At 60.8% G+C, this 27,412-nt stretch overlaps 1 protein-coding gene across 2 annotated transcripts; it reads right to left on the reverse strand.

Moving 5' to 3' along the window:
* Positions 1-193: 193 nt before the first annotated feature.
* PDXK (pyridoxal kinase) lies at positions 194-27,021 on the reverse strand. 2 transcript variants are annotated; one of them, XM_032496336.1, is made up of 12 exons: positions 26,751-27,007; positions 13,599-13,653; positions 11,685-11,840; positions 11,158-11,262; positions 10,613-10,696; positions 10,224-10,270; positions 9,609-9,694; positions 8,811-8,856; positions 7,621-7,732; positions 6,675-6,811; positions 5,860-5,926; positions 194-5,558 (listed from the first exon to the last, which is right to left on the reverse strand). In XM_032496336.1, exons 1-12 carry the CDS (start codon positions 26,835-26,837, stop codon positions 5,446-5,448), a joined length of 1,095 nt encoding a protein of 364 aa, XP_032352227.1. In that variant the 5' UTR covers positions 26,838-27,007; the 3' UTR covers positions 194-5,445. The 2 variants fall into 2 exon arrangements, with proteins under 2 accessions (XP_032352227.1, XP_032352283.1); XM_032496392.1 differs by lacking the exon at positions 11,685-11,840 and having other exon boundaries at positions 5,255-5,558; positions 26,751-27,021.
* Between the last annotated feature and the right edge of the window lie 391 nt (positions 27,022-27,412).

The raw sequence follows: 27,412 nt of genomic DNA on the forward strand, positions 1-27,412 counted from the left end.
AAGGCAGGCCGGATGGAGAGTGGCCCTGGCCACAGCAGGCAGGACAGCGCAGACCCTTTCCCATATGAGGGATGTTTAGAGAATCCAGTAGTGACCACGGCTTGGTTGGCTGGATAACACCACTTTAGGTCCTAACACCATAATGAACACGGGAGTTCCTCTGGGAAAAAGAAATCATCACACGGCAACACAGTCACCATGAAAATATTTACTTGTGATCATCGGTAAGTCAGTGAGACCAGCACAGACAGACGCGGCTCTACGGCGCTGGGAGGGGCTTTACGGCTGCAGACACGTCCACACGCGCACAGCGGGTGGGGCTGGAAGACCGAGGGGCTAGTGAAAGCACCCCGGAGCCTCACAGACTCGCCCTCGCAGCCAGGACCCAGGCTGCAGCTCTCCCCCAAGCCTCCAAAATCTGAGCTCGTCTCCAGGAAGGAACAGGTCAGCATCGACTGGCCTGAGTCAGGGCTCCTGTGGATCCAGGTTTGCGGTCGTTGGCTGAAATCCCAGCTCAAATTCTGCATTAGGAAGTATGCAGCTTTAAACCCAAGAACATTCAAAACACCTTACACATACTTTACGTCCTTTGGGGGCTACATGGAGTCAATGCAAGATTCACTTCCACCCCCCAAAGCACTGACATCTCCGCCTGTAGCCATCAGGACGGCGGACCAAGGTATCCTGCGGGGATGTGCTAAGGCTGGAGTTCTGCTGCAGGTCTGCCTCCAGCCCCTCCTCACTTTTCAGGGTGCACTAGGGGGCTGCTGCCAGGCTCATGGAGTCCCCTTTTCTGTCCCCCCGCCACGCCCCAACTCACCCTCCTTGAGCCAGAAGCTGGCACCTGGGTGAGAAAGTAATCAGTGGTCCAAACCCACTGGCCCAGCGCCGGCTCAGAGGCGCATGAGGGAGGGTGCCCCGTTCCGCATCCTCAGACTCACAAGGACCAAGGCCCCCAGGTGGGGCTTCCCGAACACGGGCCTAGAGTGGTGTGCCCGCCCCTCCGCTCCAGTCTGCCCAGTCCCGCCAGGTGCAGGGCGGCCCTTGCGGGACAGCCCACGGCCTCACGAAGGCATGTCCCTCCAGGATGGTTTCCTGCAGCAGAAGAGCTGGTCCCGTACTGGTGTGGGGGCTGGGGGCGGAGGGGGACTCTGCAGGCCGGGAACTTCCTTCACCGCCACCCTCAGGCCTGGGGCCCCTCCCCGAGGCTCATCTGCAGCCAGGGTCAGGGAGGGACGCAGAGTCTGCAGCTGTGAGCACTGGGCTCTGCTCCGCTCAGACGACGGGATGCTTTGAAAACACCTGTTTGCCAGATTTTTAAAAAGAAAATCCTAGGAAGAACTTTCCATTAATACCAAATTTTAAGATAATCTCTAAGTCAGACCTCAAGTAGCTCATGAGAGGAGCAAATGAGCGCAGCATGCCATGAGCATAACCCGCAGGAAAGGCAGGGCTGCAGTTTGCAAGGCATCGTTTAATTGGTATCTTTGCACGTTAAGGACAGATAATGTTCTGCACCGAGAACGAACTGCAGAAGTCCACAGGGAAACACACGCTATGGAAAGCTCACAAATTTAGGAACCGTGACCTCGGGCCACGTGGCAGCATGCCTGGGCGGCAGGTCACATGCAGGGGCCCCACTCCCCGGCAGCGCGGCACAGACCACAAAGCCTGGTTCCTATCACCAGACACACAAAAAACATCCCATAGGCGGGCGGCTGATGTGTGTAACCTACCAGGGTTGGGGCAGGGACCCCTGCCCACCTCCCTCTCCCCCCTCTGCCCTCGCTGCCCCCTGCTGGCAGAGGTCAGAAGTATGGGGCTAGATTCTGAAACCACAGCGCTGGCTGTAAAAACAAGTGGGAATTAATGACACTTCTCAGCTGCAGAAGAGCCACCAGCTACCAACTCTGCACCTGTCACAAAGCGTTGGCGGCACAGACACACGCAGGTGCACACCAGCTCCAAGGCCACACCCATGCGGGTCCTCAATCACTGTCCTGCGAGAGACCAGCCTGACTGGCGCCCGTGGGCAGACCACATGGGAGGGTCTCCTGGGGGGACGACGTGCACACAGACTGACCAGGCCTCCCCAAAGCCAGGGGTCCCTCTGAGTGCCCACTCGGCACACACACCCGATGTGCTCCCTGGACAGCCAAGGGAGCCAGCTCTCCAGCGAGTCAACGCGAAGAGCCACACGGGCTGAGAAAGGAAGGCCCTGCAGCCTGGCAGTGGGACGTGCATGAGACGGAGGCTCGGTAGCCGTGCCCTTCTCGTGGGCAGAACTGAGCCTGGGGGCCGCGTGACTCCCACCCCGACTCAGAAAGCCACGACCATGCTCACAGCATCCCTGTCGGCACGTAGTCCACTCTGCCCACTCGCACACTCCCCTCCTTCTGGTCCAGGCAGGTGCTGGGGTGCTTCTGAGCAGATCCCTGCCTGGCGGAGACATGCGAGAAGGCGGCCTGCGGCCAGGCGGGCGGCAGGGAAGGCAGGGGTTCCAGGCCGCCCCAGCACAGTGCACGGCCCTGCCGCGTGGTCGCAGGGCGCTGACTCAGAGGTCAGGGCTGTGCCGCACCAGGAAGACGGCCTCACGAGAAGGTGTGAAGCCCCAGCAGCTGACTGCTCTCACCTCCTGTTTTTTGCCTTCCAGCTGAGGGCTGAGTGTGAGGTTCAAGCTATGAGACGTCAGAACAGCCTGGAAAATCCGCTAAACCTGGGGCTCCGCCCACCCCCCACCCACCGGGCCTCCTGCGCGGCTGTGAGTGGTGACGGCGGGGTGACCGCAGCAGGACCAGGCATCACGGCGCAGCCAGTGCACTCCGGCCCACGGGCCCAGCTCCGGACCTTCCACCACACCAGCAGCACCGTTCCGCCAGGCCAGGCCTAACACTGTGAGGCCCAGCACACCTGACGACTGGCTCTAACAAGTTTAAGAACAAGACATCAAAGCATCGCCGTTACCACCATGTGTTGCAAAAAAGATCGCACAGACTAACCCAGTTACCGTTGCAGAACTTGGCAATGATTCAAGACTGGTTAAAAAAGATGGACTGTATTTTGTAATTCATCTTTAAGGTCCACAGAATAAGATTTGAAATCTACACTCTGGCAGTGAGCAGGCGACTCAGGGCCAATGTCTCTCTCATCTTAAAGTAAATTATTATTCTGCATGTTACTAAACTACGGAGGGTTAAAAAAAAAGTTAATTCTAACTTGGACCCAAACTGTATCAAAAACCACTGCCACTGGCCATGGGAAGCTTCTGGATGGGAAATCCTGAACAGAGATAGTCTGGGGCCTCTGCTGTCGCCATGACAAACAGAGTAGGTCCCCCTGAGAACGAGGCTGATACACGGGGAGCAACATCAGGACGAGAAGGACACTGCCGCGCGGGGAGGTCGGCCGTGGTTTCCCACAGACGCTCATGTTCTCCCTCCGAGCCCTGCCCTCTGCAAAGGCTCCCAGGAGCCCCGTTTCCTTCTCTTAGGACAGAGGGCTCAGGCCACAGCCTCCCCTCGTGGCTGGGGCCTTACAGCCAGGGGAGACAGGAGCGCGAGCCTCAGACCCTGCCAGAGTTCAGTTTTACGGGTGGAATGGTTCTCACTGTTCCGTTCCTGACACTGGGAAGTCAGAGGCAACCGAACGTGAGGCCCAAACCTCTGAAATAAAACTTAAAGAACTGAGAAACCTTGTGTAAAAAAAGAAAAAGGGTTTCCCGCAGGCGGGTGGGATGGCCGTCTCCCCAGCGCTACGTGGCAGTGACAGCATTTTCCGTTAAAGGCTCTACGGGGGCCCAGGGCCGGGGGGACTGCGGCTGGCCCCTGGGCCGCCCTGCTGGGGAGGCCGCCTCCACCAGCCGCCGGCCACGGCCCTCCTCCTCCTCGGCCAGCGGGGCCCGCAGGGACCAGGAAACAAGGACACAGACACCCTGACCCGCTGGCCACTTCGGGGAGCTGAGGCCCCCTGGCCCCGCGCGCAGGCACTACTGCCCCGTCTTCGTTTCGGGGTATTTTCAACAAAGAGAAGAAAGCAGTACTGGGCGGGGGGTTGTCCTGGACCCACGGGAACGGCCATGAGAAGGTGCGGGCTCCAGGAGAGGGCTGCTTGTGGGGACAGAGCCAGGGTCGCGGACCAGGGCAGCCCTTGGAGAGCCTGCCTTCCTGGGACCCACATCCTGCAATTTCCCTGTTTCCCTCCAGGCTGTGGGTTCCCGGGAGATGCAAACAGCTGCAACCCCAGAGTCGGGGGGCGAGTGCTGAGTCTTCAGCCTACTTGCAGCCATGCCTGGGGGATCTTCACAATTCTGGGCAAAGTGGGGCCAGGGAGGTCACCCCGGCAGCAGACAACTGGACCAGTATCAGGGTTTATGCTGTGGCCTTCGGGGCCCCAGCCCACCTGAGGCATCACGGACAGCTGCTCCTCTGCAGCTCCGCCCCACCCGCTGTGGGGAGGAGGTGGGGGCTGCGGCTGGCTCCCGCACGCCTCTTGCTTCCTGGCACCTGCTAGCACAGGACGTGGGACTGTGGCGGGAGCAACGCCGGGGACGAGGTAACTGGCCGGTGGGGTTAACACGCCAACAGTGGGGCAGGAATCACCTCTGGCCTCCGGACCTGTCTGTGCACTGACATGGGGACCCAGTGCATTTGTCACCAGCAGTCAGGGGCAAACAGCACTTAACCTGTTCCCCTAGAAACTGGGTGAGTTTTCCAAAAGGAGCCTGATGTGATCTTCCCACAGGCCGCCCTCGGCCGTACAGCGCCTCTGTCCTGTTGCCCAGCGGGTCCCTGGAAATGCTGTGAGTCACAAGGCAGTCCCCTGACACGCGTGAGATCTGCGGATTTGGGGGGTCCAGGGAAGGTCCCCGCCAAAGTGGCTGTGCAGGGCCTGCGCCTGAGCTGCAGGAGCCTGTCCAGGCCACGGACAAAAGTGGAGTATCTGAACCCCCGGGGGCCTGCCCTGTGGAGAAGTAAGAGGCAAAAAGTTGTGAACTAGGAACACAGGACAGGTCAGACCAAGAAGACAGACATTCGGCATCACCCTTCTGGACAGGGACGGCTGACCTCCGACTTGCTCTCAGAGAGGCAGACGCGGGCGTCCCCGGGCCCCACACTCGGGATGGGGACCTACCACGCATCCCAAGCCATCCCAGAGCCCGGGAAGGACGCCCCTGAGATGTGGACATGGAGCTGCTTTTCTAGGGGGGCCTGGGGGCCTTGGGGGAGGGGAGCTGGGGTCCCAAACTACAAACACCTGTGATCACTTAGTTACTTTTAAAAAGCACAACTGGCACATTTTCACAATTAAGACCAGTGGATGCTGGACACTCACGAAAGAAAAAATATCAAGTTTCGGTCACAGCTCTAAGGCAGACATTACACTTTTCACAAGGACGAAAACGGGGACACCTAACACTGCGTCACAGGAGGCGGAGATGCGCGGCCCTCACAGCACCGTGGCCTGGACAACGATCTCGGGGTTCTCGATGTCCTGCTTGCTCTGGACCATCCTCAGCTCCAGCTGGGCCGGGCTTGGCTTCAGCCCTTCCCCAGACTTGGCTACAGAACAAACAGAGGGGGCAGAGCCACCAGTTACCCCAGTGTCTCCCCTCCTCCCCCCGCCTCGGCCCGAGCCCCCGACAGCCCGGGGGCCCCAGCTCAGAGAGAGCTGCACGACGCTGGCCCTGCCCCAGCCCTGAAGGCCAAGGCCAGGGAGGTGCCGGGAGCCACGGGGACCCGTTCACAGTGGCAGAAAGTGGTCACACGAGTCCAGCGGGCCCTGTGTCCCTCCCACCCCCAGCTGAGGCTCCACACGTAGCACCAGCCAACGTGACTGGCTGGGGGGAAGGCAGAGCGGTACCTTTCGCACATTTGATGGTCCGCTGCAGAACGTGGTGCATGGCCGACACGGTCTTCTCACAGGCCACCTGCAGGGAGGGGGACAGCTGAGCCCCCGCCCACTCGAGCCCTCTGCACCCCCACGCTGCCCACAGCTGCCCGGACGGGACTGTCCGTTAACACAGGCACTGGCTCCAAGATCACCAGCGAGGCCTCATCTGGGCACCAGCTAGTCAGCTAGTCACGGGGCAGGTCACCCTCAGCCCCTGAGGGAGGAAGGAGAAGGCAGAACCGGCGAGGAGACCAAGCATTTAGGCTTCGGGTCACAGCACTCGGCCCTGAGCCTTGCAGGCGACGGGGAGGGCCCCATCCCAGCCTGCGCGTCACAACAGGGCATCAGACACCTGCCCGCACGGGAGGAAGGAGGTCCAGGAACGAGGCCGTGACTTCTGCACTTGGCCGGACCGCACGCAGGAAAGGCCTCACACCCCAGTTTACCAAACCAGCCTAACCGCCCACCCACCCAGCAGGGCCTGAGCAGGACAGCTGTGTCTCCACACAAGTGGGTTGGGGACACTTACCCCTCAAGTGAGGGGGACGGACGGGGACAGCTGACCTCAGAGCCCTGTCCCCTACCCTCCATTGAGTCACTGCAGCGATCACACTGCAGGACGAGCTCTCATTGGATCTCTCCCCTGGACGACGCTTCTGGGTTCAGCCACGGCCCCGCAGAAGCCCTCACGTTCCACGCGGCTCAGCCCCCCACTGCGGGCCGGGCTGGCCGAGTCCACACTTCACGCACGCTCTCCCGTTTACGCCCCGAAGCGCCCTGCTGACCTTGAGACTGTTGGGGTGCTTGTGCGTCCAGGCCAAGAGCATGGCGGCGAAGAGGTCCCCGGTGCCCACGAAGACCGCGTCCACCTTGTGCATCTCCATGCTGATGCGCTGCGTCACCACGGAGCCGTCGGGGGTCCCTGGGGAGGGAGGGGGGCAGCTGGGACCCCGGACCCTCGGCCAGCAGAGGCCCACAGCCTGGGAACCAGCCTGCCCTCCTCCCACTCCTCTCCAGCACCACGGCAGGGGGCTCGGTCTCCCCGTGTCACCCGCGTCCCTCAGTGACCACCTGTCCCAGGTGAAAGAATGAGAGACTGGGGCCCCAGGAGCCGCTCAGTGGGGGGCCTGTGAGGGGGAATGCAGAGCCCGAGGGGCCGGCACAAGCATCGTGACATGGAGGGAGCCTGATGCCTTGAGGGGAGCGGTGGGAGGGAGCCTAGAGCTGCAGGGACGGTGAACTCACTGAAGTCAGGGCGCATGTGTGAGTATGAGCGGAGTGTGCACATGTGCGCCTTCGTGAGTGAGCGTGCGAGTGCCCTCCCACACCGGCCCGAAGGGAGCCCTGAAAGCCCCGCCAGGACCAGCTCTGAGCGGGGGAGGCCTGTGGAAAACGGTTCCCAGGACCCGGGCTGCAGCTGGGCTGGCCCACGTGAGCCCCGGGGACGTAGGAAGGGAAGTTACCCCCGTGTCGCCAGTGCGGTCACAGACGTGACTGCTGCGTGGTGACTGTGGGGGAGCCATCAGCACCCTGGGCTCACTGTACCCCGGTTCACAGAAACCTCTCCTGATTCTGTTCTCAGCCTGATCTTTCTCGGGGGTGATGGGAGTTCTGGAAATTGGCTGCCTGCTGAGTCGGTACAACTTCCTATTCGACCCCAAAGCTCGGAAGCCTCAAGGGACACGTGGCAGGAAGGCGGAAGGTGGCACAGCACTGGGCAGGGAGACATACGCGTCCTCTGGCTCCCCAGTGCGATCAGGTAGTCTCTGCCCTTCGGGGAGGGTAGGTCGGAGCTGGTGATGACCACTGTGTCGGGGCCCATCGAGTGCAGCATGTCCATCACCTGCCGGGGCACAGGGGCACATCAGCACGCCTCGACACCCGCACCTGGCAGCCCTGGTCCCCACTGCGCCTCCCCTCCCGTCAGAGTCTTACAGGGTCTGGCTGGATGGGGTGGAGCCGACAGAGGCCAAGATCATGGGAGCCACACCCTGGTCCCAGCCCGCCCTGACCAGCCCCTGCCCATCCGTGACAGCTTAACCAGGTTGCAGCCACCGCTGCCCATTCCCTCCAGCTTGAGGTCCAAGCTTGCATGCCCGCTGGCCCCACCCTGTGCCCAGCTCCAGAGGAAGGAGCCAACCCGGCCCCCGTCCTCCCTCATCTGGGCTCCAGGGCGGCAGGAGCCACTCACGGCAGCTGCCAAGCAGCTGGGCTTGCACGCCCCGTCCTCGCTGGGAAGCGGGCGCCAGAGCTGAGCACGGCTGCGGACGACGTGTCCCCTGCCAGGCACTCACACACGTGCACACACCACATGCACACGCACCCAGAGACCCCCCATGTGAACACACATACGTGTGTGCTCTCCCAAAGCCCACCCGCCTGTCCACACGGGCACACTCACCCCACGTGTGCACAGCACACATCCCCTCACAAAACGCACGCACACCTGCATACGCTGCGCCCCACACGCAGCGTCTGCACACGCACGTGTGCCCACCAGGCAGGAGACCCTCGGCCATTCAGGGGGCCTCCCTCCTCTCATCTCTGTCCCCTAAAAGGAGATATCGGAGTCTGAGGCCCCAGCACCTCAGTGTTTTCTCTGTTCATGTTTGGATGTAGGGTCGGTGCAGACCGTCCAGGTAAGACGAGGTCACCAGGTGGACCCTCGTCCAACCTGACAGGCGTCCTCATGAGAGGAGATCAGGACACACACACACACACAGAGACAACGCCCTGAGTGGCTCTGCCTCGGCCGCCCGGGGAAGTTCCGACAGGGGACACAGCAGGGCAGACGGCGGCTGAGCCCAGACCCAGCGGCAGCGAGTGGCGGACGGCCAACCAAGCGGCCGAGACGGAGTTTACGGCGCGCCCCCCAGGCCCTGTGGGGGCTGCGGCTGCCCCCTCCCACCGTGTCCCCTCACCGCTAAGGCTTCTTCCTGGCTGTGGATCTTTCTGCCGCTCAGCAACCTGGAAGACAGGCAGGCAGGTGAGCCATCACTCTTCCGGGGCCTCCTGTCAGACCCCAACCCAAGGCTACGGCGCCCCGGGCACCCCGTTCTGCCCCGCAGGGAACGGACGCAGCACCTGCCGGGCATCGCGGACCAGGCGGCCGCAGCGTCATCTGGGGACCACGTCTGGGGCTAGTCGAGTAAAATTCAGTTTTAAAGGGGACCCAGACGTCATGAGGTGTGGTGAAGTTCCAGACCGTAGTTACTGTTTACACGGAACATCTACACGGCACAACAGGGGAGGACATCACACACGGCCACAGCACGCAGTGCCAGTGAGGGTGGCCGGTGTCCACGCACAGCCAAAGAGCTGCAAACAGTTGGTGCGTCACATTTGCACGTGCCACCGTCAGCTCAGGGTCCTCCAGTGAGCCGCCAGCCCCGGGGATTGATGGGCCCTTGTCAGGGAACCCTGGGCCCCAAGAGTCCAGGTGCCCGCCCCCCCCCCACTTTAAAGAGACAGAGAGGACCCGGCTGATGGTCCAACAGAGCTGAACGGGATGCAGACAAGCCCACTGCAGCCTCCACCATGAGCCACGGCGCTGGGGGCCGCTTCCTACCCCCTTCCCGACTCCTCGGGTGGGCCCTGCATCCAAGAAAGGCCCCCTGAAACTCAACGCTGGGCAGCGGGGGGGGGGGCGTGTGGGTTCCAGAGCCGGGGCGGCGGGGCGCTCTGCCCCCGGCCTGCGCCAGCCACTTCGAGCCACTTACTCAGCCTCGAACTGGTTCGGGGTGATGATGTCTGCCACGGGCACGACCTGCTCTCTGTAAACGGGCAGGAGGTCCTCCGGGACGTACTGACGGAGAAGGACACGGGCAGGTGAGGGGTGGGCCAGGCCGGGACGGCCCGTGCTGCGGGAACCCCAAGGATCCCAGGGGTCCGGAGGCAGGGTCGGGCCAAGCCCTTCCATCCCACCCCACGGGCATCTGCGCGGCCTCGGGTCCCCCCCCCCACCCCCCCCACGGACTCCGCCCTCTCCGGGGGTGACACCACCCACTGGACCCCACACTGGGGCCGGGGAGCCCAGGCCCCTGGGTGTTGGTGTGCAGCTTGCAGGCGAGGTGTGATTTTTACGTTTTTAAAGGGTTCGGGGGTAAAGTCAAAAGCAAAATAATATTTTGTGGCACATGGAAATTACAGGAAATTCAAATTCAGTGTCCAAACGTGGAATTTATTTAGAAAACAGCTGTCCTCACTCGTTTGGAAACCAGCTGCTCTCACGTACCCCCGCCCGGGCCCCGCACAGAAACCTCTTCTGTGCATCCAGGCCTCCCCTTCCCAGCAAGGACGTGCGCCCGCCCACGCCCCAGGCCCCGAGCACTGACCATCGAGCCTTCTCCGTCCCACTTGTCCCCCATCACTGGGTCGCACACTGTGAACACAAAGGGCATCTGATCAGGAAAGCCGCAGCTGGTGAGACCGGTCTTTCTTGTCCATTCTGTTGTTAAATTCCAAGTACCCACCACCGACCCTCATTTATCTCACCTGGCACTTCACATTCTGCTGCCGGGAGCCCCCGGCTCAGGGTCGGGGGTCAGACACGCCACCACAGTGCCGGACACTGATCACAGCGCCAGTAACCTGCTCCTGTGACCCGCTCCCTGGGAGCCCAGCAGCCACAAAGCTCATGTGCTGGGGATGGGGGTGCAGGGCATGTGAAGGTGGGGCGCCCGAAAGGAAACTGAGATGCCCACTCGCGGGGCCCTGTGCCTACCGTACACGAGCCGGGGGTTCTGCTGCTTCAGCTCCCGCACGATGTCTACCACCATGGCCAGGAAGGACTTGTCCCTCGTGTAACCTTTGGGAGGGACAGAGGACTCAGTCACCCGACCATGGCAAGGGAGACACAGTGCCATCAGACCCCTCTGCCAGGAGAACAGCGGGCCAGGTCCGGTCCTGTGGCCGGGTGAGGACAAGCGTCCCCAGCAACCACAGGTACCGAGGGGACACCAGGTGACTCCCGAAAGAAACGCTAAGTTTTACACGAAAGAAAGAAGCCAAGGGTGTACAAGGAACGTCTTCCTCCCTCCTTCCCACTTTCGAGAATGAGCACGTTCACTCTAACTACGTACAGAAACACAGCCCCTAAGGCTACGGTACTGGGACGTGGCGGTCACGCTAGGGCCCCACTGAGAGCTTGGTGGCCCGCACACACCCTCCCAGGGAGAAGCCGGGTCAGGGATGCTCTGCCACACCCCCACCCAGGCTGGAGCGAGGCCCTGGCCTGGCCCCACCCTCGGCACCCACCCTGGGCCTCACCAGTGAGCACGTAGTCGTATCTGTTCACGTGGTTCAGCCTCAGGCCGTCATACAGCTCCCGGAGCTCATCCGAGTTAAGCACCTGGCCCTTCCAGTGCGCGTAGCCTGGTGGGGGGGGACAGGACCTCAGGGCCCCCACGCGGGTGGCCAGCCGGCGAGACCCAGCTTCAACAGGCAGAGCGTGGCCACGGCCCCTGGCCTGCCCCCCGCGGCCTGGCTTTCCGCCCTGCGGGCCCCGCACAGGCCGGCTGCGGGCCGCGGCACCCCCTGAGGACAGGAGGTGAGGGCTCCCCCGCCACAGAGATGCGAACGCCCAACAGCACCCGTCAGCCGTGTCCAGGGACAGCGTGGCCTCTGGTTGCCCCCCCTTAATTGGCAGGGAGGGCCCAATGAAGTGGAGGTGAGCCCCTCCCTCCCAAGGCTGTCCCTGCAGGCTCAGGTGTCCGCTAAGAACTGGCGGCCTCTGGCTGTGTCCCCGCAGGCGTTTGCGGCCACAAAACCCCGCAGACCCAGGGAAGGAGGAACACCTTCCCAGCGGCCACATGGGCCTGCAGCTCTCATGGCGCGTGCTTGTCCCGGGGCTGCTGTGACCAAGAGCTGCGGAGTCACGGGGTGGCCCCTCTGTGGGCCGTCTCCTCCTGTGTCCTCAAGGTCATCCCCTCTGCGGGTGTGTCCTGATCTCCCTAAGGACACAGTACGGCCACACATTTGACCCCATCGACTTTAATTGCCTCTTTAAGACCTTATCTCCACGTATAAGCCACATTCTGAGGTGCTGGCAGTCAGGACCCTGACACGAGCCCAGAAGGGGGCACAACTCGGCCCATGACAGGGGGTGACAAAGGTGAGGTGCGCTGCCCACCAGGTCCCAAACACAGAGACCCATCCACCGTGAGGTCTGCTTCCTAACCAGATAAGAGGGTTTGGGCCCACACCTGTTGGTGCCCCCCGCACCAGCTTCATCTCACACTCAGAGGAGCCCACAAGACCCCTGGGATACACAGGGGCACTCGGGTCCTCCATCTAACCCACTCGCTTTACAACTTCACAATGTACAAATGAAAAAACTCTGCAGAGGCTGAGCCGGTGACCCTGAGGGTCCCAGCTCCTCACTGCGCGTCTGCTGCCAGCACCTGTCCCCGGCACCCCAAGCCCCAGGGCGCCCTGTGTCCACACCTGCCGCCCTCGCCCCCGGGGGTCACCACCAGGCCCGGCAGCTGGTCACACTCCAAACTCTCCGTGCTGGCCTGCCCCACCCGCCAGCCTCCAGCCCCGTCCAGTTTCATCCAGTGCCTGTCCAGGGGCTGGGATCCTGGGTAACAGGAAACCATTGCAGAAAGAGCAGCCACAGAACAGTGGCTCTGGCAGGGGCGAGCCTGCCTCAAAGGCCACAAGGGAGGCTGCGGGGAGCCTCCTGTGATTTGAGGCCCAAGCCAGCTTGGTCCTTTACTTTAAAATAAACAGATAAAGGGAAAGAAAGAGGGTAGTTAAAACAGCCAGTAAAACCTGTAAGCTCTGGGGAGGTTCACTGGGTTGACAGCTTTTGGGGATGTTTCCAAATGTCACTGTGCCCTGCACACTTGGAGACCGAAAGCAGGAAAGGACACTTAGTGAGAACAAGGGCCCTTTCATCTGTGCCTGGCCCGGAGTTCCTCCTCCCGCCTTGTGACTGCGGATCCCCCTCTCTCCCGAGAGCCACGCCCAGGAGAACTCTGGCGGGGCAGGCACCCCCTTCTGCGTATCTGGTCGGCCCTCTGCCAGCTGCTTCTGGGACGTTCCGTGCTCCGAGGTTCTGTCTGGGTTCAGAGCAATTTCAAAAGAAGGGATGTGGGGATGCTTCCAGAACTGCGTGGCTTTGTCCTCGTGCCGCTGCTCCAGCTCGGGGACCCCCGGGGCAGGGGAGTGCCAAGGCCACAGGGTGGGGAGCCCGGTCCTCGCCCCGATACCCTGGGGACTTTCCAAGGGATGTGACCCTCATGTACCCCCGAGCCGGCAATCCCACTTCAAGGCTCCTGTGCGAGGAAACCCTCGGGGACCTCACATGTGAAGACACACACACAAGCCCATGAGGCTCTGGTTTTCAACAAAGAAAATCAGGACCCGCTCCGCCCCTCCCCGTCCGCGTGGGGCCCTCCTCAGGCCCCGTGGTGTCACCCTGTAGGCAGGCGGCATGGCCCCAGAGCAGGTGCCAGGATCATAGCTCTCGGTTCATGCAGGAAGCTGAGGGGCTGAGGGGTCACGTCACCAACCCGGGCGGCCCAGCCCCAAAGCACCCAGGCGGATTCAAGCCCACAGCCGGCACACCCAGGCCCCCCCGCCCCCCGGCCGTGCAGCCTCAGCCGGGGCCACACCTCCGAGGGGTGGCCCCCAGACTTCCAAAGGGCCGCTTCTCACACCCACACGAAGCTCTGCGTGGACACCGACCGAGGCTGACGCCTTACCTGTGTGGTTTGAAAACTGGACAGAGTTCACCGCATCTACCTCAAACCCCAAAACCTGCAAAATGGACAGAGAAGGACCAGGCTTAAGAGAGCAGGCCGGGCTGCCACTGACCCACAGAGGGTGCCCAACAATGGCCTGGGCAGGCTGGAGGGTCCCCAGTCGGCCTCGGCCCCCACAATCCCTGTATCTAATAGGGAATGTGTTGGGGAGCAACCAGCCCAAAGGGCCCAGGTTGGGAGGCCGAGGCCCACCTCCTGCAACTCAATGGCTCACTTCCAGAAATCCCCCCAAATGTGTCATCTGTTCGGACACCCAGAGGGCAGTGAGGCCGTCTCAGTTCTGGCCCCGTCCAGTGAGAGGCAAGGCCAAGGGCGCCACCCACACCCCCCGGGAGCCCAGCCTGTTGCCCCTCCATCACCACGCGTCCACCGGGAGAAAGGCACCCAGCCCAGAGCCAAAGGCCCCCAGAACAATCACAGCGACAGACCCGTACGCCTTCAGGGAGGGACCACCCCACACCCCAGCCTCACGCCAGCCCCTCATCTGGGCCTCCAGCCTCTATGGAGGCGCCAGTTAAGGGAGGGGAGGGGGTGGCACTGGTGCCAAGGGAGCTCCCACCCAGCCCCAAGAAAGCTCATCCACAGCAGACGAAGCAAGTGACGGGGGAAAGCTAAAGCCAGCACTGAGATAGCAGCTAAGCTTATAAAAACTAGGAGCTCCCTTTTTAATAAAAGGGCAGAAAGCTGGTGTCTACAATGGCCGGGGTGGGGCGGGGGAGGGTGTAGCTCAGTAGAAAGGTGCGTGCTGAGTGCGCACGAGGTCCTGGGCTCTATCCTCAGTACCTCCATTAAAAACGTAAAAAATAAATAAAACAGAATGGCCTGAGGACCACACAGCCAAGGCTGACAACCGCGCACTCACGACACGGCGAGTCCCGGGGCGGTTCTTCCTTCTGCTTGTGTTCACTCTCCTGTTTTTCCACATTTAATAGGCGCTGGAAATCTCGAACTCCCCATCCATCCCTTCCCACCTGCTTCCCCCCCCCCCCCCGCCCCGTAACCATGCGTTTGTTTTCTACGGCTGTGAGTCTGTCTCTGTTTTGTAATAAGTTCATCGTGCAGCACGGGAAACTGTATTCAGTACCTTGTAGTGACCAGCAATGGAAACTATGGAGGGTGTTGTGCGTGTACGTCTGACTAAAACATGGCGCTGCACACCAGAAACTGACACATAAGCTGACTACACTTCAATTTAAAAAAAAAATGTATTGGTTCCCTCAGGGGAATCGAGGTACAGGACACTGCAGATCCTCCTGGGGGGGTCGGGGTGGGGGATGAACCACACTCCCTGTGAGGCCCCCCCGTGCCCCTCAGCCGTCAGAGGTGCTGGGCGTCAGGATCCAGGACCCCCCGGCCCGCCTCCCAGCCTTGGTGTCCTGCCCTGACCCTGCGTCCCCATCAGGCCCCACCAGCATCTTCCACCTGCCTCTTCCAGGCTGGTCCCCCACCCCCGGCATCACTGCAGGCAGCCCTGGGACAATGGCCCTGCTGTGTAGTCCCCTCCCCACCCCCCGAGGGTATCCGGTGCGTCCCTCTGCAGGGCTGGCCGTCCCAGCTGCCCAAGGAACACTGCCCAACAGGGCAGGAAGGCCTCTGGTGCAGGGCCGGGTGCTCAGGGGCACAGCCGTGAACCCCCACCCACCCCGAAGGAGCGATCTCACAAGCTGGAGTAGCAGAAAAGACAGCGCACAGCACGGTTATCTGAGAATCTCAGTACCTGCGGACGGGACGCAGATGAGAGTGGGCCCTGCACCTGCAGAGCCTCCCAGAGACAAAAGGGCGAGAGAGAATGAGACAGAAACTGAGTGTGCAAGAGAGACAGAGAGTGTGTGTGAGTGAGTGAGAGGGAGGGGGAGGCTGGAGGCCCAGAGAGAGCCTGGCCCCGGGGCCCCATCCCCCCTCCACCACTTTGCTCTGGCCCTGTCCTTGCCTTGCTGGGCCCCAGTAACTTCCAAACCCTCTCCCCCTCTTCACCTGAACACCAACCAGCTTCAGGTCTCATCCAAAACAGGCAGAGCTCTCTGGCGACCAGGAGCGTGGCTGCTCTGGGCAGTAGGGGTAGTGGCTGGGGTGGGGGTTCTGGGTGCAGACATGGATGACACCCCAGCTCTTCATGGGGTGGGGGTTCCCCGGACATGCTCCCTCTGTGGGTTCCTTGAGTTACACACTTGAGATTTGTATTTAAGACGTCTTTCTAAACAAATTTAAGCCAGTATTACGAGGACTTCAAGCAGTGAAAGAAAAATCAAGTCTTCTCAAACAAGAAAGTTAAACTGGCACTCTGCAAACTCACTGGCCTGATTTCGCAGCCTCTGAGACACAGAGAGAGCTTGCAGTATCTCAGATCCGGAGAATTCCCTATCAACTCTGCAGAAACAGACCTGAAGCAGGGATGACACAAATCCTGAAAATCCTGCCGGAACGCCCTGCTCCACGGCCCCTGGAAGTGCAGACCATCAGCCCTTCGGAGCTGGCACGTCTGCTATTTTTGTGCTCTTCAATGACAGCGCTAAGCCCCTGGGCTTCAAACACCAGCAGCTTATTAATTCGTACCCCGTGCTGGTGTCGGGCACCTACCACACGGCACGTGCAGGGCTGAGGGGCCCAGCTCCAAGAGGGAGCCCTGGGACCCCAGGGACAGGGGGCTTCTGTTGTAAAAGCCCAGTCTTCAGCTCAAGTGCCCGTCCCCTTTCGTGCTTGTTTCTGGGATCTGGCCTGCAACCCTGGGCATCGCGCCCCAGCTCGGCTAGCAGCTCCCACCTGGGCACTGGGTGGGGAGAGCCGGGAGACGGGAGGGTCCTGCCCCGGCGGGTCACCTTTCCCTGGCAGCGCTCTGTACCCACAAAGGCGGGGCCCCCAGGAGCAGCTGAACCCTACTCTGCGGTCTTCCCGTCTCTTGCAGGCACAGTCCTACACATCACCCCTTTTCCCAGCTCTAAGTCCTAACGACCCCAACTGTAAGCAGACAGGGCAGTGTGCCTCGAGAGAAAGAGCTAGGCGTGGCCTTCCTGACACAAGGGAAGCCATTTTTGGCCTAAGCCATTTGTGAGCTGAGCCTGGGCACAGTGCTCGTCCTGCGAACAGGTCTCAGTAATTCATGATCTCAAGGAGACTAAAGAATGCAGAAACAAGGACTGTCTCAGGCAAGAGAAGGAACAACAGCAGATAATACATCAGTTGTAAAGCGTCCCAGATCTGTTTCCCCTCGCTCACCCCTGCAAAACCCCACTGAGTGCAGGGGGAACCGCCAGGTGAGTCCGATCTACTTACACGAACCCTTTAGAAGCAGTGTTCTCTCTCCTCAAGGCAAAAGAGAAAAAAACCCAAAATAAACAAATGGGATCTAATCAAACTTAAAAGCCCTTGCACAGAAGAGGTAAGCATCAACAAAACAGAAGGACAACCTAGGAACGGGATTAAATATTTGCAAACGATGCCAGGGCTTAATTTCCAAAATATGCAAACAGCTCATACACCTCAGTATCAAAAGAGACAGACAACCCAATCAAAAAATGGGCAGAAGAGCTAAACAGACGTTTCTCCAGAGAAGACATACAGATGGCCAAGAGGCACTTGAAAAGATGCTCAGTTCTGCTGGTTATCAGAGAAATGAAATCAAAACCACAATGAAGTATTACCTCACAGTGGTCAGAAGGACCATCGTTAAAAAGTCCACAAATGATAAATGCTGGAGAGGGTATGGAGAGAAGGGAGCCCTCCTACACTCTTGGTGGGAATGTAAACTGGTGCAGCCACTATGGGGGACAGTATGGAGGTTCCTTAAAAAACTAAAAATAGATTCACCCCACTTCTGAGCACACATCCAGGGAAAACTATAATATGAACAGACACCTGCACCCCATGCTCACAGCAACACTGCTCACAGCAGCCAAGACGTGGAGGCAACCTCAGTGTCCGCTGACAGGTGACGGGCTAAAGCTGTGGTAACATTTATACAGTGGAATACTATTCAGCCATAAAAAAGAATAAAATAATGCCATTTGCAGCAACGTGGATGGGCCTGGAGATTATCACACTGAGTGAAGTTAGACAGAAAAACAAATATTTTATGATACCACTTACACGTGGAATCTAAAAAATAATACAAGTGTATCTATTTACAAAACAAACAGACTCACAGACACAGAAAACAAACTTCTAAACAGGAACGGGTAGGGGAGACACACTAGGAGCATGAGCTTAACAGATACAAATTGTTACACGCGAAGCTGATCTCCTGTACAGTATCAACGCCTTGTAACAAGCCGTGACGGGAAAAGTCTAAAACCTCTCGATGTACACTCTGCTGTGCGCCTCAAACTAACACCGCACTGTACCCAACTGCACTTCAATTAAAAATTAAAAAAGCGGTGTTTTCTGGCCGGGGCCAGAAGAGGAAATCAGCGTTCCAGGTGTTCTGAGTGGGAGGAGGACCCTGCGCACTTCCGAACACGGAGGCCACGCGAGCAGCAGCGCAGCTGTGTGGCCGGCGTCCCACGCAGCGTTACCAGCTGTGAACCACAAAGCCACACAGACAGAAGTTACACTAAAAAGCAAGTAGGATCAATGTCCTAACCAGTTCACTGCGCTTCTCCGCCGGCGAGGCCCGTCTGCGGGGCGGCTGCGCGGGGCCCCGGGCTCCCCGGCAGGACCCTAGGCAGAGCCACCGAGCCTCTCGTCCCGCGCAGGCCAGCAGTTCAGGGTCTGCAGGTGGAAGTGCTCACAGCCACGGAAACTGGCCCTACCGGTTTTTTCACCATTTACCAAAAACAAGACTCAATTTAAGGAAAAAAGAGGAAGACCTGACTAGTTCAGTGCAGGGAGGGGAGGAGAAAGGGAAGCGGGGGAGAGGTCTTGCGAGATGAGGGGGAACACCACCACCTCCAGCTTCCCCCGACAGATGCCCCTCCGGCTGGGTCCCCTCCTCCCGAGGGCCCCTCCCCCAGCCCAGTGTAGCCAGGAACAGGTGCTCCTGGTTCTTCCCAGGAGCCTCTGTGCCACCATTCTCCTCACTCCTGACCCCCAGATGCGCCTGAGGAACCCCGGCCTTCAAGGGCACGCCGCTGCCCGTGAGACAAAGCCGAGACCCCCAGGCTACACATGCCACCGTTCTGTGATTTCCACCCCTCCTGCAAAGCCGCCTGCCGGCTGCTCTCTGAACCCTCCAGGCCTCTGTGAGCCTCTCACCTTGAGCCAGAACATCGTCCCTTGGGCCCAAGCCCCAGTTTGAGACCTTGCCTTCTCAGCCTCCACCGGCAAACAGAGTCCCAATTCAGAAAGAACTAGAGACCCAGCGAGGAGCCCCAGGACGAGCCAGTGCCCGCTGCCTCTGGGGACGAAGCCCGGCTCACAGTGACCACGTGCGCACAGCTGATGCTGGGGACCCAGGGTCTCAGATCCGAGAGCGCCGTCGAGGAGCACAGCCAAAAACCGCCCTCAGGCGGGGTCCTGGCGTCCGCCTGCCATGAGAGGCCAGTGCAGAGGTGCGCCTGGGGTCCTGCCAGGACAGGCTGCTGCCTCAACCCCGGGTCCCTCCCAGGCCGGGGTGACGGCTTGGAAAGGGCTCCAGCTTCCACCCACCCCCAGGGCAGGGGAGAGCCCAGCAACCAGGGCACACGTGCACCCGGGAGAGCACGTTCAGACGCTCCAGAGGCGCGGTCACAAAGAGCAGCAAGAGCTGCACAAGGACGAGTCCCCGCCCCCCCCCAGCCCCACGCAGACCCCGGGCCACCTCTGCCGGCAGAGCACCCTTGTCGAGGGCGGCCACACACGTCAGGGGATCCCTCAGCCTAGGGGTGACGCGCCCTCCCAGCCGCCACCGGCCCACCTGGCTGCAGCATCACTGTCCCCCTGCTGACGGCCAGGCAGACACAGGGACACATCGTTAGCTTAGCGGTCACCCTGCCTGGAAGTCAGAGTGCTCAGACCGCAGGTGGGGGAAGCTCTGGAATATTCCAGAGCAGCCCCCCACCCACCCAGACCACCCTGGTTCCTCTAGGGGAGGGGTTCATGCTGAGGCTTGTTCTGTAAGACCTCCAGCCCCTCTCCTAGGAAGTCAGAACTGGGGAAGGGGGGACGTAAGAGCCACGTGACTGTGGTCGGCTTGGTCTGCCTCGGGGCCTGTGTCCCTTCCACCGCCTGCTACCGGTCAGCGCCACAATTCAGCCCAACCCACGACCAGCGGCCTCTCATCTCCAATGGGAACTTCGACTGGAAACAACCCTGTGTCCCCTGAAGCAGCCTCCCTAGCTCACCTTAAGTCCCAGGGCCACCTTCGCCCGCTGTGCACCCTTGTCTCAGTGTCACAGCCCTGGACCGCATCACCGTGACCCAGCCCGGCTTCCGGCAAAGGTGCGCCGGTGCTCACTGCGGGGACCAAGGCACCTACCAGGCCCTGCCGGGGCCCCGCATGCCACTGGCTGGGCACTCTGGGTGCTGGGTGTGCTGCAAAACCCTAATAGAAGGGGTCTCACCCCAAGTTCGCGGTGGCACTGGAGCAGGGTGGGGGCCACTGCCCTCCTGGGCCCACGTCCTCAAGCCCCCTTCCTTTCTCCTCGAGAAACTCTATTTCTTCTTCTCAGTGTCACTCTTTCAGATCACTGAGTAATCTTATTTCAGAGCTCCGTGTGGGGGAGCAGCAGGGGACAACCATGCCCACGGCCACACGCGTCATGGAAGCCACCTGCTTGCAAACACACCAGCCCCTTCCAGGGAGGGCAGTGCTGCCCCAGGTCCCTGTGAACAGAAGACAGGACACCACACAGCACAAAGTAGTGCTGCACAACACTCACCACACGTACACACCTTCATACCCACACCTGAGCACGCACACGCATGCACCACACACCCACATAGCACGTGACCCACAGACACGGAGAGGAAAAGATGACAAGGACCACTGGGCTCTGGCTCTTCTCCACGACGGGCAAAGAGGGGTAACAGAAACCTCAGTCCAGAATGAAGCAATTCTGGAACTTCTGGGAGAAACATAGAAGCAAGGGAGGAGAAAAAATGAAGCAACACTTAGGTTCCAGGATTGGGACACATCGTGGGCCAGATGGGGACTTCCAGAGGCCGAGGGAAGCCGCAGGGGGACAGGCAGACTCGCGTGGCCGCAGAGCACAGGAATATTCCAGAGGACACTCACAAGTGTCCCAGCCCCAGCGCATCCCCTCCAGGAAGTGAAGACGACGGCCAGCGGGGCAGGAGGGAGGCGCGCTTCCTGGCATCCGCTCCCACACACCATTTGTCAATGAGTGTGTCACCACGAGACAGCATGAACGCAGAACCTCTGTCTTATAAAGGGCAGATGACATTCTTCCAGCAGCTTCCAAATGCAGTTCTGCTGGAAAAGGTCCTTTTTGTCCTAGGAAAATATGTAAAGCTGTTCCAAAGGACTACGTGTTTTAAGCATTCATCAAGAGGCCTTCTGAGGCTCAGGGGGATCCTAAAGGTGAGAGGTTGGAAATAAACCCCTTGTGGCCTGAAGTGACCCCCTGGGGACCCAGTATTGAGTTTCCAGGAGACCCTGGGGTGAGTCACCCACATGTGCACATGTGCTACTGAACCCCAGGGTCTGCAGCCCGATGGCTTCTGCTCTGCTCCAGAGCGGGCAGGGGGCTGGGGGCGGTGGCAGGCGTCCACGGACCCTCAACCTCTGTTCAGCTCCGGTAGCCTCGTCACTCGGCAGGCAGGGGTCCCAACCCAGGCTTCCAGACAAGGGGTCTCTCAGCACACCTCGCTGCCCGCCAGCCTGCCACTTCCTGCGGGGTGGCCAGGCCACAGTCCGCTGGCCAAGAGGCCTGGCTTTGAGGCCCCTGCACAAAGAAACAGAATCTCCACCCGAACCCTCTTTCCCTCAAGATGCCTTGGGTCCACTTCTGCACCCAGGGGCCAAGAGATTCCAAGAATGAGGCTGGCTTCTGCAGGTCCTAAACTGAGCTGTCCCCAAAATCATCTTCCAGGGCCCCCTGGGTGGTCTCCCCTTCCCATCTCGGCAACATGGTATTTAAGTGGGTTTTAAGCTAAGGCCCCAAGTCAGATTCTCAAGGCCACTGGGATTCAGTACTTTACTGTCTCTCCCTGCACCATGGCCTTTCAGGGCAGCACCTGTCCTGCACCGTGAGCCTCCAGTGACCCCCCAGCACAGAGGTCACACGTGTTCGAGTCAGCAGTTCCAAACCCCAGACACAGGCTTGGAAGGAAGTGCCCGCACACAGTTGGCGTGGGCCAGCTGCCTGTCCCCGGACACCTCCAGGAGGGCTGGTCTGGCCAGCAGAGCAGCTGCTGGCACTGGAGGTGCTGGCTGCCCTCCCCAGAGAAGCACCCGGCGGCTGGGCTGGGAGTGAGACCAGGAGCTGCGGGTGAATGGGTCCTGACTCTCATTTCCAAAAAGGGTGGCTTTTGGATTTTGTGCCATCAACTTCAGGCCTTACATTAATTCTCTAACTTGTGCCACTTTTAAATTTCTCTGAACAGGCTCCTTCTAACCCGCAGTGGACTGAATGTGGCCCCTAAAATACTTGCTGACTGGGGGAACTCATGCATACGACCGTGTGTGGAGAGAGGGCCTGGGTTATCTCCATGGACCCTGCATCCGATAACACATGTCCTTATAAGAGACACACAGGGGAGAAGGACACGTGACACAGGAGGCAGAGATTGGAGGGAGGAGGCCACAAGCCAAGGGACGCCAGGAGCTGGAAGAGGCAGGACGGAGCCTCCCCTCCAGCCCCCGGAGGGACTGCAGCCCTGCCAGTGTCTTGACTTCAGACTTTCGGCCCCTAGAACTGTGGGAGGATAAATCTCTGCAGTTTTAAGCCCCAGTTTGTGGCACTTTGCTACGGCCACCCCAGGAAATTCATAGTAACCCTAAGCTCTGTGTGCCTGCTGTTTTTTCACCAAAATGGGAAGCAACAGGGCAGAGGCAGGTGCGGGGCGGCTGGAGGACCCCAGGACCTCCACGCTGGGTGGGTGGGGCCTACGGAGGCCCGGCGGCCCCGGCAGGCTCTCTACACACACGGCAGGGGGGGGTGTGCTCAGCGGAGGTTTTCTCCTTCTGAGAGGACACAAGGCCCGCGGCGCCCGGTGTGGGAGGGGCTGCACTCGCTCTATCCACTCTCGTTCTTCCCCGCTGAACCAAGGCCAGAGCAGCGGGAGGTCCCCCACCCTGTGTGGGGTGGTGACCCCAGATGCGTTACGTGGCCCGACGCCCTTGACTTGGCAGCCCCTCTCCTCGGACGGGGCCACAAGGGCCTCGAGCGCCACGAGCCCGCCCTCCCTCTTGGCAAACACAGACCAACCTGCCTGACGTCTGCCTCCTGTGTCCCCGGTCACAGTAGCACAGTCCCCTTGGCCACTAAAATGGACTTTGGACCCGAGCCCAGAAACAAATCCAAAACCAGGGTCAAGGTTCTGGTCCTTTCTCTTTTGTATAATGTTATTCTCTGCCCATGGGCTGCCCACCTGAGACCACAACCAGTGTGCTGTGGGCACCTGGCGAGAAGCAATTTGGACTCGCTGGTGTCCAGCGGGGACAACTTTGTGTCCGGGCGTGCCCTGGGAGCCTGGCACCATCTGAATGCCAAGACAGCTGTTCTCACTGTGCCAGTGAGGCTTAGAAAGACTCGGGAGGGATGGCCAGTCCCTGAGCCGGGTCTCCAAGACCAGGGACACAGGCTCAGCCCCCACAGGCAGCCTCTCCATCCCGCCACAAGCACATCCTGTCTCTCCAAGTTCGTGGGGCCCAGCCAGAGCCCACCTTCTCCTGCCATTTCTAAGTTCTCTTCCCCTACTCACTCTGTGGATAACCATGCCTTTGGAGCCCCCAGCTGTATGCACTGACCAAACTGCAGAACATACTCCCCGCTGAGCACAGCTCCGGGTGTTAGGGGAGGGCCGGCACACTGGGGCTAAGGCTGTGTGAGCCCCACCCACCTCCTGCCTCCCTGCTCCCGCAGGGCCCACACGTGGGGTCAGGGAGCAAAGTGCCCGCACGGGACCCTGTGGCGCATCCTCAGGAGCGCGGCAGCCTGGGGCAAAGCCAGCATGCGCAGACTCCTGAGGAGTCTAGACTTTGGCCAAGGAAGCACCAGGTGGCTAAGTGGAGAAAGTGTCCCGTGAACTCAGCAGTCTCTGGAAACGGTTCCTGTTATGGGCTGAACCAGGGCTGAACCGCGTCCCCCAAGCTGGACCTCAAACAAGGACCGTGTCAGCGTGCTCAGGGGTCTGAAACAAAGTTTACTCTCTCACAGCTCTGGAGCCTGAACCCCCATCAGGTGGGCATGGTCCGGTGGAGCACGTTTTGAGGACCACCATCTCCGACTTTCTCCCCCTCCTCTCTATCTGTCAAAGACTATGTCTTCTGTAATTAGGAGGAGGAGGTAATTAGGCCAAAGAACAGGGGTAAGGAGGTGAGGACCCAACCCTCATCCAGTCCTGATGGGGGTCCTGGCCTCCCCAAGATGTCCTAGGCACCAGGCACGCGTGGCTGCCACCCGGCCCTACTACCTTCCTGTCTGGTCTTTCCGCCCAGTGAGGGGTCAAAAAAGCACCCCTGGGCACTGGGGCCACTGCACTCTGCAGCCAACACCTCTAAGGCACCTCGGAGAGGTACCCACACCCTCCACATTCCTTGGTCTGAACACGTGAGGCAGGAATGGTGCCCATTCTACAGATGAGGCAACTGAGCAATGTGGAAGGTGGCCGCTTCAAGGTGAGGACCTAATGAACTACCCCTCCTCCTGGACAAGCCTCCAGGGGAGAAAGACAAAGAAAAACAAAGATCCTGGCTCCCCTCCACAAGGTTAAGCAGAACCCACTTCAGTCACCCCCTGGGGAATTCAGGGTATTGAAAAAAAAAACAGGAGGCAGCTCTAGGCGCTTGAGGTAAACAGGCCTTGAAGAGTTAGATGCATACCTCAGACAGAATTTCAGTGACCTCAGATTCCTGCATCTTCCCATACACAGTGAAGTACTAAAACCATTAACTTGAGGTAGTTGTCCTTTGCGATCAGCGGTAATCCCTTACCCAGATATATGCTTGACTGCGTGTACTCCCCAGCCAAAAAAGTCGTATGTGAACTGGCTTCTCCCTGACCTCTTTGGATTAGTCCCCTCAGCGCCACTGTCTCCTGGGCTGCCATCCTCAGTAAGTCCCCAAATAAAACTTAAACTCACAACTCTCGCGTTGTGCATTTTTCTTTAAGTAGCCTGGAGGAAGTGCAGGGATGGACTAAGTCAGAGGCAGAGGCCCTGGCCCCACCCCAGGGATGACAGGAGGGAGGAGGTGACACCCCCCATCTATGTCCCTCAAGCACACGGGTAAGGATGCTGGGCACTGGGGAGACCCCAAGTGAGAACTGAGATTCTGTCCCTAAGAGGTGTTCCCCAGGTGGGTGGTTCAGAGGACTCTCCTCCCCACCCCCAAGTAACTGGAAAAGGAAGTTGAGGGTTAAGTGCCTGGAAATTCAGGAATAAGGCCCAGCGTGGGCAGAGGAAGTCTGCCCAGTGGAAAGAGAAAGCAGAGAGTGGCTGCAGGTGGCCGGGGAGGAGGGAGAGGCCGGCACATTTCTGCCAAGGGCGACTCCCAAGGCTCCCTCCAAGGCGGGGTGGGACTGAGACCACTATCTGGTGGGGAGCCGCAGCTGTCCTCAGCGCCCTACCTGGTCCCACCTCCCCTAGCCGCCCCTGCTTCAGGGACCTTGCACCTTACCCCAGTATAGTCCCACCCCAGTGGCCCTGCCCAAGCCATCAGTGGCCAACAGCTGGGGCCTCAGGACAAGCCCAGGTGCGCACCCTGAACGCCCCCTGGTCTGCCCCCTACTGGTCGGAACCACCAAAGACCAGGTGGCCAGAGCGAAGCGCCACTCACATCTCCACAGGTGCACACAGATCAGGGGCAGCTGTCAGGTCACTCTGGACTTGAACCTTTGTACCTCTCCACCTTCAGGTCTCTGCTCCACTATTTCCTCCTCGGGCGACGGGCCTGCCAGCCTCAGGCCAGCCCTCAAGCCTTACTGAGGCAGTTCTGACCACCCTACAGGCCATTGACTGGGTGGCCCTCTATGTCTTCAAGGGCCCAGCACAGGGACCTAGCACACACAGCACACCTGCTCCTGGATCCGGGATGGGGCCTAGGGACAGTGGGCGAAAGATGAGTGGTCCAGAAAGCCACCACCCTGCCTGGACGGCCAGCCTCCTGCTGAGCCCACAAGGCAAGGAAGGCCTGTTACCCCAACGCTGACACCCCCGCATGACACCCCCGCATGACACCCCGCCCCACGCTGGCCTCCTCTTGCTCCTCCAAGGGCCGCTCAACCGTAACCGCGGGGCTGCAACAGGAAGCAGTGGGCGCCGGCTCCAGCCGCAGGGAGACGGTGTGAGCCCCTCCCCGAGGGCAGGCGGGGGAGGCCGGGGGGAGCCCGTGGGGACCCCGGTAAGGAAAGGCTTAACACGTAAAACGCTAAGCCCTGCACGGGCCTGAGCCGGCGTCTGGGGTTTTCTTCTCCCGAGCCTACGGCGGCAGGCGGGCCTCCGCCCCCGCCCCCTCCCTGCGGCCACCTCCCGGAATGGTCAGCCGCAGGCTGGAGCCCACTCCCCCCGCCCCAGGCCTCCCTGCCAGATTGCCGCTGCTCCTTCCTCCTCCTTTTCCTCCTCCCCCTCCTTCTCCCTCCCTCGGGGCATCCTGACCCACAGGGACAGGGACTAAACCGGGAGCCCGCCAGGTGAGCAGCGCAAACACCTGCCTACCCAGCGCCCTCCTTCGCAGGGTCACCGGCAGCCGCGTCGCATTTTCTCGCCCTCAGGGTAGGGCGGGCGGGAACGGGCGGGGGCTGACGGGTGCGCACAGCTCACGCACCGGGGCTTCATCCCAACCAAGCGTCCCCGACCCCCGCCCCATCCCACCGCAGGGGCCCAAGAGCAGCCCGGACCCCTCCCCGGCAAAGCGCCCGCGTTGGGCACCCGGCGCTCCACACTGGGCCCTGGGGCTGCCCGGGTGGCCCGGCCAAGGTCACACGGCCCGGCTGCGGCCACCCCTTCGCGGGGCCGCACGGTGGGGCGCGGGGACACAGCTGGCTTACGTAAGCGTACCTGCAGAGGGAATGTGGCCGCCCGGTTGCCCACGTAGCCGCGGACGACATGGCTCTGGATGGAGAGCACCCGGCACTCCTCCTCCATGCCGGGCCTGCCGCGGCGGCGCGGGGCCGGGCGGAGTCAGCGTCTCCACCGCGCGCTGGGGCTCCGCTCCGGCGGCGCTCGGGATCCGCTCCGCTCCGGAGAGGTCCCGCTCGGCGCAGGCGCCCCTCTCGGACGACAGACCGCCTCCCTCTGACCTCAGCGCGGCTGGGAACCCGCGGGTCCCGCGCTGCGCGGGGGCGGGCCGGGGGCGGGGCCGGGCGGGGCATCGGCACAGGCTCCGCCCTCTCCGCCCCCACCCCGCCCCCGGGGGGATAGGGCAAGGGCAGATCTCAACCCCGCGCCAGGCGAACCAGTCGCGTCACTCTGCGCTCCTGGCACGTGGTGGCCACCCTCCATTCGCCGGGTTGCACTTTCGGTTTTACCCGGGAGGGCACTGCGGCGTCGGCATCCTGCATTCGATTCATTGAGATGTTCGTTCACTCCACGGAGGTCCGCCGCCCAGGCCTTGCGCCCCGCCTCTAACACTCCCCGGCGCTGCGGGACCACGAGCGGGTCCAACAAGGATCCTCAAAGAGGAAACGTGGGGGCGCGGCGCCACGGGAGTGGGCGAGGGC

Source organism: Camelus ferus, chromosome 1 (assembly GCF_009834535.1).
Source record: "Camelus ferus isolate YT-003-E chromosome 1, BCGSAC_Cfer_1.0, whole genome shotgun sequence".
Lineage (NCBI taxonomy): Eukaryota > Metazoa > Chordata > Mammalia > Artiodactyla > Camelidae > Camelus > Camelus ferus.